General features: G+C 40.3%; 1 protein-coding gene across 3 annotated transcripts in view; it reads left to right on the top strand.

Annotated features, from left to right (window-relative positions):
- Positions 1 to 274: 274 nt before the first annotated feature.
- The window catches only part of LOC102791105 (laminin subunit alpha-3-like), a 63,633-nt gene continuing 50,783 nt past the window's right edge, over positions 275 to 13,124 (top strand). For 2 of the 3 annotated variants that reach the window (XM_087832066.1, XM_087832065.1), the window contains exons 1-2: positions 275 to 984; positions 1,517 to 1,669. In XM_087832066.1, the coding sequence (XP_087688192.1) occupies positions 721 to 984; positions 1,517 to 1,669 (417 nt within the window). In that variant the 5' untranslated portion in view covers positions 275 to 720. The remainder of the gene's footprint in view (positions 985 to 1,516; positions 1,670 to 13,124) is intronic. The other variant, XM_087832067.1, reaches the window with a different exon arrangement.

The following is a 13,124-nucleotide window of genomic DNA, read 5'->3' as shown; positions in this document are numbered from 1 at the left end:
ATTTTTTCCCTTTTTATGCCACACTTCAGAATCCAAAATTGGATTGGACACTGCATTATTTAATGAGACAATAACATTAACTGGTGGAAAATTAAATTTAGTGGTCAGCACACTTCACGCTAGCTAAGGGTTGCTACAAAAAATATAGTATACTAATTCCCTGGTTGTCGGCGCTCCACCTGCAGCAGCTCTATTCTCCACCAGCTGGGACCGCCCCACGCTTAAGTCTGAATCTTTCGTGTGTTTGGAGATGTTTTGGTTCAAAAGCTCCTAGAAGTCTCACAACAGGGTCACACGCAGTGACTTTACACTGTTAAATCCTTTAAAAAAAAAGTTTTACACCGAAAAAGGAAAGGGAAAAAAGGACAAAAGATGAGCTTCTGGTGAATGCTGTGACGGCAGACCTTTGGCCCCACTCAGCGGACCAGCGTCGAGCTCAGACACCTGATAGCTCCAGTGTGCCGCACCGTCTGGTTCAGAGCACGCAGCGCTGTCTGCGTTGACTTTGGTGACATGCGATGGAAATAGATTACACCTCCAAGCAGCAGAAGATCCACTTAAAAGCGTCGTTTTGGGATTAACAGACGCGTGAACCCGCTAAAAGAGAGCCCCCACGCGTAACTCGCAGCCCATTAGCGCATTTCATGGAGATCCTTAGATGACAAGACCCGCTGCACGCTGCGGGTTGCGCTCAGCAACACGGATCTGTAATTTTGGAACATGGCGAGAGGGATGAGAGGAGCTCATCTCCTCTTTGGATTTTTTATTCTTGGGTTGACGCTTTTCAGGGACGCGGACGGACAACAAACTTTTAATGACTTAACAGGTTTCAGTTTGAATCCACCATACTTTAACCTCGCACAGGGCTCCGGGATCTCCGCTACAGCAACCTGCGGACAGGATGAGGCTGGCATACCGAGATATGATTTATACTGTAAACTAGTCGGAGGGCCTACAAATGGACTTCTTACTCAAAATATACAGGTAAGGAAATAAGCGTTCGTGCATGCGTAAAAGGATGGGGACGTGGTGATTACATTGTAACGTGGGAACTCCTGTAACTGGCGATCCACTCGTCCTTTTTAATGGCCCAGTCCAATGCTCCTATTTGTGAGTACTACCAGGAACCCCTCCGGGAACCGTGACAATTAACTGCCCGCCCTGACCAAGTTGCACAACTGCCAGAAATAGTTTTACACCATTGTAGTTGAGTTCCACATTTTCTAAAGGAAATGCCCTTTCAACAGGGGTCTTATTTCCTCAGGAGATCTCCCAGGGCAATAAGGCTTTTACAGCCCTATAATACTATAAAATGTACAGTTTAATAAGAGCGTTCCCAAGCTTTTTCAAGTCAAGAATGTCATTAATCTACATTAAAGATATCATATTTATTTGTTTTTTTGTCGTTGTTGTTTTGTTATTGTTTTAAACATTTGGCAGTACAGGTATGTACCTCCACCATTATTAAACATGTCTGCTAATTGTTTCTGAATACTAAAAACCTGATACCTTTTAGGGTCAGTTTTGTGACTACTGCAACTCCGTTGACCCAAACAAAGCCCACCCTGTGACCAATGCCATTGACGGGACTGAACGGTGGTGGCAGAGCCCTCCTCTCTCCAGGGGGACTGTCTACAATGAGGTGAATGTTACCCTGGACCTTGGACAGGTGAGATTATCATAACTTACACTACACATGAACAGATGTCTCCTGGTTGATACCAGCTGTGTGAATAATGATAGCTCAGTGGTGTCAGTAAAACATAGCACCTGAATGTTACAAGGGGAGAAGAGGAACATTTATGTCTTCCTTTGCCATTGCTTTGTGGCTGTGAAATAAGTTATTCCATTTGTGTGAGGTGACCGAGCACCTTTGCTGGTGTGAAATGGGAAGTCTGTTATATTCTTGTACCACTTTCTGTCTTTTTGTTATTGGTCTTTGCTTTGTTTTTGCTGCTGCTGATTTATTTTCGATATGCCGGCAAGAAATCATTTTTTAAAAACTTTTTTCCCTTCATAAGTATTCCAAAGGTGTAACATTATTATGTTTTCAGTGTGAGCTTCATCACCTCAGCTAGCAGTAATCATGTGAATAATGTGCTGCAGTTGGACTCTTGCCAGGAATCAGATTCATGCCCCTTTAGCTGGAGAGTATGCTTCCATCCTGAGCTGTGTGTCTCTGGCAGGAGTTTGGCTAACGGCCCATAAAACGGCACCTCACGCTCAATTATCCACCGTGAGGAAAGAGAGGAATGCTGTCTCTGGATTAGGGATCAGGAGAATGTAAAATCGAATAGGAGAAGTTTAGGTGGAGGCGTGGACCTCTTACGTGATCAGGGTTTTGACTAGCTTTGGAGAAGACTTCAAAAAAATAAATGAGAGAGAGGAGCAAAAGTGCTCCCCTCCACACGTGTTGCATCTTTGGCTCCCAGTGGGCACTGTGTCAGACAATGGGTGTGGGCTTTTCTGTCTCTGTTTTTAGACAGACTGAGCTGAGCAAAGCTCCTGCATGGTTAAATATAGTCCAAGCTTCCAAGAGGATGGACACATGCAGGGCTTTTAGAGATGTCTGCCTTTAATACGTGGTAATGCTCAGTTTATTTGGGAGCAGGGAAAGCAGTATTATTGCATTATAGGGTTCTAGAAGAGTGTTGCTAGATCTCGGACTGTAACTCAACCAAACAAAACCCTGCCTTCCTTCAATACAACACAATCTTAACTACATATGTTAAGATAGGTGTTTTTTTCCCACCACGACTCTAAATGCTCACCTGCTGCCCTTGCATCCTAATGTTTAGTGCTCAAATCATGTTAAGATATTTTTGTTTTTGTAATTTAATTATATGATCATATGTTTGCAGCTCCTTGATGCATAGAACAGGGTTTTCAAACTCATTTTACAGCTCAGTTTGATCTTAAGTGGGCCAGGTCAGTAAAAACTACGGTGGCCCTGAGAGGCCAAACGGACTGCAACTTAAGAAAAAAACAGCAATAAGAAAAACGCTGCAAAAGCACACAAAACACAATGGAAATAGGAAAAATGACAAAAATGAAAACAGAAATAGGAAAAAACAGATTTACAAAAGCACAAGGGAAGTGTTTCTGGGGAGACAATAACCCAACGGACCAGTTGCAGGAACCCAAAACATGGTCGGTGTGTTTTATCATGATTCATATAATACTGATGACGGATTTTTAGGCTAATAGTTAGGCTAACACACTTACCTCTCATCTTTTCTTAACTCACAAAACCGATAGATCCTCCACTTCTTTTGAGTGTCTGCCAGCGCAATTCTTGGAATTTTGGTTCCTGCAACTGGTCCGTCGGGTTATTGTCTCCCCAGAAACACTTCCCTTATGCTTTTGGAAATCAGTTTTTTCCTATTTCTGTTTTGTTTTTTCCTATTTCCGTAGTCGTTTTTCCTATTTCCGTTGTATCTTGTGTGCTTTTGCAGCGTTTTTCTTATTGCTGTTTTTTTCTTAAGTTGCAGTCCATTTGGCCTCTCAGGGCCACTGTAAAAAACCCTCTTTCTGACAGTGTAAAGACGTTCAGCTGCACATTAATCCCTTATATCTCAGTATAAGAAGTGCAACTTCAACAGCACGCTTAAGTTTTACGACATGATAAAGAAATGCCGCTCTATTTAATGAAAGAAATCTGTCAGCACGACTCTTTGGGCTTAAATTGTTCAAAAATAAATGGGTAAAATTACAGAAAAAAGTTTTGGTAGGTCGTTGCGCAGACTGTAAATATAAAGCAGAAACATTTTGGTTAATTCACAAAAATATAGTATTTATTTATTTGTTTCTTTATTTGACTGTGGATACATTGTAAAAAAACAACAACAAAACCCCCCCAAAACTTACATTACTATTGTAGATAGTGAAATAAACAAGAACTTTTCTTTTACTTCATTACTTTTTTGTAGTATGAAAGACTGTGGGGGAGGGCTTCATCAGTAGGACGAGCTGTAAAATGTATGAAAATGCAGTTAAAAGTCCAAAATGTGTGCCTTCCTTTATATTTTCCAAAGATGTCCAGTTGGCTAGGCCGATTCTGGTCCCTGGGCCTTATGTTTAACACCCTTGCTCTAGAATACCAAATCAATTACCTGACTAGGTTACTTACATTCATATATGTGATGTTTGGGGTGTGCTTTATTTACCCTACTGCTGTGTTTCATGGCTTTCTTCCACCATACAAACATAAGCCTGTGCATCATCCAGAAAAGTGCTCTAAGCTGCCGTGTTCTTTGAGTGTTCTGTGTAAAACTTTAATAGCTTTGTAGATTCTTTTTAAATCCATAGGATCAATTGTGTATACAGTGAAATATGTGGGCTAGACTGAGCTGAAAGGGTACTGTGGTTTCTTTCAAGAGCAACGCAGGTGGCTGTGCAGCTCTTAGGAGAGATATTAGATAAAGGCACACTTGATGTTTATGTTAGAATAATGAGGTTCAAAGAGGGGGGCTCTTTTGACAGAGCTGCTTCCGGTCTGTCTCTTTCAAAGACGACCGTTTGAAGCATGGCTTGCCAAGTTTGAAGCTAGACTAAACTGATATAAAGTGACCTGAACGGTTGCTATGATAAATTACACCAGTATCCTGCTGCCTTGGCTTTAATGGCAGTGTGATTCTGTTGGATACTCTGTCAGTTGGACTAAAAATTTAAAGTTTTTATTTTTGCTAACTTGTCTAGATTTTTTATTTGGCTGGAACATGTGTCATCACTACAAGAAGCAGTCAGGACATAACTGGGCATTTTCATTTATTGTACTAATAACAGTCTCAGAAACAAAGATTCGGACAGCAAGATTTTTTTTTTTTACATGTAACAGTCCAAAAGAACTCGTTATTAGCTGTTTCAGGGTCGGGCTACCAAAATCCATCTCAGCCCTGCCCGTCGGGCTATCATAGGAAGGAAAAATGTGTCAATGCTTTTGCATTCTTTCGCAAATATAGCTGGGTAATTATGTCATTGGCATCGATGAGCCACTGTCAATATGTGACAAATTGAAATCGCGTTTGAATTTGCGCTTGTTTTTTGCTTTCACTCTCTATACGCGCGAACTGTGTATAGAGAGCGGCAGCACTGATTGGTGAGTGACGATAATCTGCGCACCAATTCCTCTGACATCGTCTTATCAATCGTTAGCTTACTATCAAACATGACAAGTGAAATCTCTCGCAGCAAGCTTAAACATGTGAGAGGTTGATTGCGCAGAGAATCGCTGATCGTTATGCAAGTACGTGTGTAAAAGCAGATGGATTTACACAGGTATTTTAGTTCTGCTGAGCCAAATAAGACAGGTCAGGGTGAAGAAGGTACAGCCAAAGAAAAGCTTACCACAAAACGGAAAAGTTATGACAAATCAGACTACGAGGCAAAAAGAAAGCGCAGCTTTTTTGGTTTCATGGACAAAAGAATTTATGTGGCTGGAATATGACGAGCTAAATAACATCATGTTCTGCCAGGTGTGTTGTGAGTTTCCCTCGATTTCTGAGTCGACAACCGCCTTTGTTACTGGGACCAGTCATTTTAAGAAAGACCCCATCAGAACCCATGAGAAATGCAAGAAATGCATTATTGCTCAGTCTGCAGTATCTTTCCCAGAACAAACACCAATTGCAAAAAACATACTAAAAATAAACCAAGCACAACAAGAAGTCATCATTACCCGGGATTTCAGTAGAAATTTCAAATTCAGGATCTGACACAGACTGATTCATGTTCTACAGTTCTTACAAGTTCATAGAAATTTCTGTTCAATTAGAACCAAGTATTTGAGTTGATGATTGTAATTTTTATGCAGTTGTTGTGATTTGTATTTTAAATATTGTTAGATTGGTGTTTTGTTTCCTTAACAATATTATACTTTAATGTATAATATTGTAAAGGAAACAAAACATCAATCAAAAAATTGTCTTTTTTTTTTCCTTTTAAATTCGGGCTACTTAAATGTATTTTGGGCTACCAAAAACTGATGAGTGCCTGCCCAAAGGGCTACCAGGGATTTTGAAATTTTGCAAGCCCTGTGTTTGATAACAGAGTCAAGTCAAAGATTCCTGTGGTGTTGATTCATGGCAAAAGGGGGGAGGCTATATTCAATATCCCGCATACAGAGGACTCACATCTATACATACAGCAATGCGCAAACGTTTTGAGCTTCCCCTCATTTATTTATATTTTTCTTACCTGTGTTGCAATTTTTCAATTTTTTTTTTTTTAGCAATGGTGTTTCAGGCCTTCTGATGGGCTCTCAAAGGTTTTCTTTGAAATCTCTTCCACTCATTTTAAATTCAGTCATTGTTCCTGATTCTTTTCAAAAGAATGTGTTTTGTTTGTTTGTTAAACTGCCTATTGGTGATCTATGAATCATTCAACCCTAAAAAAGGCACCTAACTCAAGGGATGAACCAGTGTTGTGTCTACACATAGCAGATAACTTAGCAAAGAGACAGTTTTAAATTGTATTGTATTCCCTTTTGTTACTGTATAAATTGTGTGTCACAAAAACACACAATTTATAATCTACTATCTACAGTAGATGGATTGTGGCTGTCAAGAAGCTACAGGGAAACAGGGAGAAAAGGTATGAAGAACTGGACTGTAAAACAATGGCAACAGGCCTGATGAATCCAAATTTGATTTGAATTTGATTCAAATCACTGTGAGTGTGAGAGGTACAAGAGTGAGCGTATACAACCATTTGTAAAACCCAAGCTCTGTCATGTTTTGGATCTGCATTTGGGTGTTGGGATCTTATCAGAACTGATGGAAATATTTTGAACCACCATGCAATGTCATCTGGAAAACATCTGATTGATAACAACTTAATTTTTTAGCATGAAAACTGATCCCAAACATACATTAAAAGCAAAGTGGTTTGTTAGTTGTTTCATATGTATAAAACTGGTTAACTTGAGCAGTAGGTTAATAAGATTTTGGTTATAGTTTTTGTTAAAAACAATTACAAAAAAAGTCCTGGTGTTTAGGACTGACGGACGGTCAACTTAGGCATAAAAACCCCAGTTTTTATGTTTTAACAGCTCCATTGTTGATAATATGTTCTGTGGCCTTTTGCTCCCCTGACCCACAAAAACAGCATCCTCTCCAAGTTCCTCAACTTAACAAAGCAAACACTTCCACAGAATGGAGCAAGGCTGCGTCTCCATGTAGCAAGTTGGTCTGGAGAGGAAGAGCGAAAATGGGAATGGCTCGCAGGCAAGTCGAAATGAATTTGCATATTTAGAGAGTAATATGACATTTTTCTTAAAATAAATTAAAGGACTTTTTGCCAGGATTGGGACATTGAAATTCCGAGGATTTATTGTCTTAGTACTGGATGAGATTATCCCTGGAAAAATGAATATTGCCTATGCCATCAACAGGAGGCTGACATTTTTGGTTTACAATAAAAGTCTTGACAGTTATGGATTGTCCTGATATTTGACTTTTGTCTCAAGACTTTTCTCGCTGCATGGGCATTTCTTTGTATTAAGCCAACTTTTTTTCTCACTTTCTTTACTAAGATCTCTTTTGTAGGTTGTATCCCCTCACAGTAATGATTTTAGAGATGTTGGGAAGAGAAACAAGAACTAAGGAACAAAGTTTCTAATGAGAATGTGGAGGTGCAGCATTTACACATCGTGATAAAAGATTACTGATACACCCGTGTTTTTTGGTCCTGACCTCTTACTGCCATTGTACACTTTAAAAAACTCTTTTGATTTTTCACCTTTGGTTTTCAAAAACTCTGGCATGCGTGTTTATGACATTATTTATTTTAAGTGACTGTGATGTTTTATTGCTGTATTGGCCTTGGGTGATGTCTGTGCTGTTTAACTGCTGTTCTGATTTATGTAGCGCTGTAATCAGGTCACCATATAGTTTGCCTGGGTTGATGATTAAAACTGGCTTACAAACTAATCTGAGTCTAACAGACAAAACCAAGACTGACTATTTGGAAACACAATGTGTTTTACCTTTTACCATTTCTTAGGCAAACATTTGCTAAAACCTCGCACCGCTTTCTTTAACGGCCATAGAGGTCAAATGCTTCTTGTAGCAGGATCGCTTTCTAAATTGCCTGCAGCTAAGCAATCTACACTGCACAGGCCCCCTGTCTCAGACAGGCCAAGGCAAGCAGGCAAGCTGCTCCCTGTTTTTGTGACTTCTTGGCTTTTTGACCTATGACCCATGACAAATCCTACCTTCAATCAGGAAACGACCACAGTGATCTTCAGTTACTCCCCCTAAACACCTTAACATGATGATTGGCATCACTGGCTTCTTTACTTACTTGTTTAGGAATTTGCTTAGAGTGAATAACTTGGACTATACAGAGGCATGTGCAGGTTGCACAGATACACATTTTGTGTTGTGCATTTTTATTTTAGCACATTTTGTCAGAAACATACTTATTATGAATTGATGACTGGAAAAACTAGCTTCTCTTCCTAGAACCTTTTTCCTTGTGAACCTATTTACAGGGCACAGTAAGTAAGCCATTGTTCCTCTAAATATTTATGCCATGTATCAGGCTACCAGTCACTCCTTTTTTCTGGGGAATGTATTTTAGGAGCCCTGACCACACGTGCTTATCTGCCTGAGTGAACCCAGAGTAGACCATGTGAGGCAAACATTATAGGCCTTACAGCAGTCTGTCTGATGAGAGCGAGCTGCTTCTCATTGGTAGAAGTCAGGCAGTGACTGAGTGAATATTGGATCCTAGTAGTTTAAATTACGTTCTGATTAATTGCATGTTTTGTTTTGTTTCATTCTTTTTTAGCTTTGAGGCATTTCTTAAGTCGTCTGGTGTTTATCATGTTTGTGATTTTGCTGCTTTAAATAGCCTCTGATTGCAGAATGTCTTGTTATTTGTGTTTTGAAGGTTATTCATTTAGAAGGCTTTGGTAGTGTGCACACTGAGACCTTTCACTTTTTAGAAGATGTGAACAAGTTCAAGATCTATGATTTAGCTTTGTAACAAAGTGGTAAGAGAGTGACTCAGGTTAATGCAATGTTTTTGGCTCTGTCTATAATTCAGCAATCGTCAAGAGAAAAAGCTTCCAAGAACTCAATTTTGAAGACATTCCCCTGGAACCTAATCCTCTTTCTCGGGGGTTCACCTCCCACAAAAGTTGGTTTGAATGTTTTATTTGCAGCCGTCGCCCCCTTTTGTGTTAGAATCCTTCTAGGCGGTATTGTGTGACATCCTTTCTGTGCTCTCAGACTCTCACAAAAGTTTGGCCCTTTTAAGCCTTGCTGAAAGTGACCTGGCCTTCTCTTTTCACAAGATAAATGGCTAGAAATAGAGAGGTGGTGTAATTTGGTGGTGAGAAAAGAGAAAACACACATAGCATAGAAGTTATATCTGAAAACATTTAATTTTCCTGGCTTGTTGAACACCCTTGATGCCGTTTAATCTAATAGACATTAATGTACAACCATGCATGATGCTTGCTTGTATGCATGGGTGACCTTCTCGGTCCAGATTCAGTTTGCATGGCTGCACTGCATCTCTTGAAACCATGTTAGAAGTGGATTTGTACTTTGTATAGGCTTTAATCCTAATTGAAGCTGTGATTTGCCTATGTAATCCTGAACAGTCAAAGAAGTGAGTAAATTGCTGTAGAAGAACTGCCTATCTATGCTTTGTAATAAATATTTCTTCATACTGTATAGTTGGCTCACCCCTGAGACAACATTGGCTGTTACATATCCCGTTTGCTTCGGTGACGATGGAGGTGATGTAAGTGCCTGTCTTTAGCTGGGCTGCCCAAGGCGCCAGGCCAACCCAGCAGATATTTACAACTACACTAGCAGTCACACTGCGCTAGTTAGCATTAGCAGAGTGCATCACGGGTGACTGTTGGACAGCAGCTCTTAAATCTGGAGCTGTGATGTGGAAAAGCTTGTGGGGGTTAACGTGGGATCTGTTCACCTTTTCAAGGGCCACGCCACCAGTTTGTACATAGTAATGTTATTCAGTGGTCACAGGTTTACTGACGCAGGCATTGATGCAATGGGAAGTTTCCTAGACCCATTTGACAGGGCTGTTTCATGAATAGCTCACCCATATATACACCCATGTATACTGCAGCACAATGCTGCAACATAGCTGCAGAATCTTACACATCACTACTAAAGCACTGTGTTCCATAGATATTTCTTTTAGTTTTTTTGCTTAGATTCCAATTTTTTAAATCAGATTCTATCACTTGGTTATTAGATCGCTAATTTCTTCACATTACAGCCAGTTTTGAATTTGCATTGCTTTTAAAACATCCTCCAATGAATAACTACTGTCACACTGGACCCCCTTTTTGCCTTCCGAGCTGCCTTAATTCTTTGTGGCACTGAGTCAACAAGGTGCTGGAAACATTCCTCAGAGATTTTGATCCATATTAAAATCGCACAGTTACATCCATGATGTGACTCTCCTGTTCCACCACATCCCAGAAGTGTTCTTTTGAATTTAGATCTGGTGGTTATGGAAGCCATTTGAGTACAGTAAACTCATGCTCAAGGAACCGGATTTAAATTATTTGAGCTTTGTGACATAGTGTGTTATCCTGCTGGAAGCAACAATCAAAAGATGGGTACACTGTGGATAAAAAAGGATGTACATGGTCAGTAATTAGGTAGGCTGTCTTTAAATGAAGCTCAAGTGGTTATTTTCTTGGCAAAGTGTGCCTAGAAAATAACACGCCCACCATTACACCACCATCACCAGCCTGCATCTTTAATACCATTCAGGATGGATCCATACTTTCATGTTGTTTCTGACCCTGCCAGTAGAAATTTGAGTTCATTAGACCAGACAACTTTTTTTCCAATCTTCTTTTGTCCAACTTTGTTACTCTTGTGTGAATTGTAGACACGGTTTCCTGTGGCACTTCAATGTTCAACTAGTTGTGCTTTCAGAGATGCTCTTCTGCACATCTTGGTTGTAACAAGTGGTTATACAAGTTACCGTTGCCTTCCTATAAGCTCAAAGCAGTCTGGCAATTCTCCTCGAATATCTAACATCGACAAGGCATTTTCAACTATGCCTACATGGCTAAATGCACTGAGTTGCTCCCATGTGATTGGCTACTTATGTATTTAAGTGAAGAAGCAGTTGAACAGATTTACCTAATAAAGTGGCGACTGAGTGCATAATGTTCAAAGCAGAAGTAGAAATGTACGGCATTATTACCAGAAATACTTCTCGTGCAATTTTTAGCCAACTGCTCGTCGTCACCATATAACTTCTGTCATGGAGACAGAGAAAAACATACCAGACTACCCCCTTCTCCTTCCACAGCCCACCTGTTGCACACAGACAAACAGTTGTACACTGCATTGTTACAGACTGGAATGCAACTGCTCCATCCCCACTGCGCTACGTGTCCTGTCTGGCACGGGTGATCCACTGTAACAGAAGGTGATGCCTCCCCTCCTTTAAATTGCATTCTTCTGATTTTATATCAGATTTTCAGGCGCTCACTGTCAGGATTGTGCTCTCAATCTAGATTTAGTTTTTTTTTTTGGCTGTACCCTTTGGTTGGACTTTGGGATTATGATGTTCAATATTGCTAGCAGTATTGCTAGCTTATGTCTCATTTCCTACCTGTTTAACATTAAAATAAAATAAAATAAAAGACAAATGTTTGACACAACATTTTGATGATTGAGGAAGCTGTGAGAAAACCCTAACCAGTTCATTTTACAGTACACTTCATTTGATCTACACAAAAAGATTATAATTGAAGAGATCCACGTGGCAGGCATGCCTAAAAGGAGTATAACAACCCAAGGGTCATGCAATCAGCTCTTTTCTTTTGAGATCTTGTAGTTCTTTGTGAGTGCCGCTCCACAGCTCTAATACCTGAAGGGGCAAGCATGTGTGAAGTTAGAGGGTAGAACCTCTGTGTAGAGGCAACAGTGGGGCTGCAGATCACACTGAATGGTGCAAGTATATCACTTCTGAGCTGTCGCACATACAAAATGGGTTATTCATGTGGACAGTTTTGGGCCTGAAATGTTAAGGGTTGATGGATTTAGGAATGATTAGTGTGTGTTCATGTGTGTGTGTGTGTGTCAGAATTAATTTACACATTTCTACAAGCCCAACAAGGAAAGGAAAATATGTTGTTATGCTGTTAAAAAGGTGTTTGGTCACGAGGGATGTGAATGGCTTTGTTGTTCCGTTGCGTTAATTAGGAGGTTGGAGGAGATCTGGATGCTTATATATATGACATCAGGTTTAGGTCAAGAATTTAAGAAGGGTGGTAAAAAGCGAAGAGGGTAGTTGTCAAACCTGTCAAAGCTAAAACTCTGACCTTTTTGACACCCACCCACACAGCCCTGTGTTGTGGGTGTTGAGAAGTCAGACCTCAGGGCAGTACGAAGCTGCAGATGCTGGGAGGGGGAGAGGATGGTACTTCTCAACTGCCATTCCAAGTGTTTTTTTTACCTCAAGCTTGTCAATGTGTTTCATGTCTTTCGTGCCACTACTCATGCACTTAACATGCCATTACAGTATTTCATGGTTCCTTCAAACAATACGTAGGTGCTGGACATATTTCAAGAGCATGTGTTTAGACTGGCAGAACACAGTTGGAAAGACAGGCCTGAAATTAAGCAAAGCCATGCCTGTTCTGGCATGGCTTTGCTTAAGCAGTTTCCAAGATCACACTGTCTGTTTCTAGCTGTGTTTGTTTCCAGAGGATTTATCTTGCCAACACTCAATGTTTGGCATCAAGTCAGTAATAAGTCCCTGAATCTTTGTGTCATCATCGCATTACTTGTAACTAAGCGACTTGCAGACTACAGCTCAGTTTGTATCCCAAGAAGCTAGTTTAAATGTTGCACTACCCATCTTGAACCCAAATCTCTGTTGAAACACAGCTGGTGTCTGATTGTTTCAGCACTCTAATTTGGACTTTGGCTTCTTTTTTTATTTTTTGTGACACTGGAGGATCTTGTTGCCATCTTTATCATCACAAGTGGTGGAGGAGATTTTCACTGCTGAACGTTGATGTCAGCAGCAGGTTCCTGTAAGCAGGGACACGCTCTGCTTTGGGGGCATTAGGGGGGAAGGGGAATGTGGCGCTATGTTTGGAATCTGAGATGGGT

This window comes from Neolamprologus brichardi, chromosome 18 (assembly GCF_056152115.1).
Source record: "Neolamprologus brichardi isolate AB-2024 chromosome 18, ASM5615211v1, whole genome shotgun sequence".
NCBI classification, from domain to species: Eukaryota; Metazoa; Chordata; class Actinopteri; order Cichliformes; family Cichlidae; genus Neolamprologus; species Neolamprologus brichardi.
Note: the sequence above shows the minus strand (reverse complement) of the source record. Positions and strands in the feature narration are given on the sequence as shown.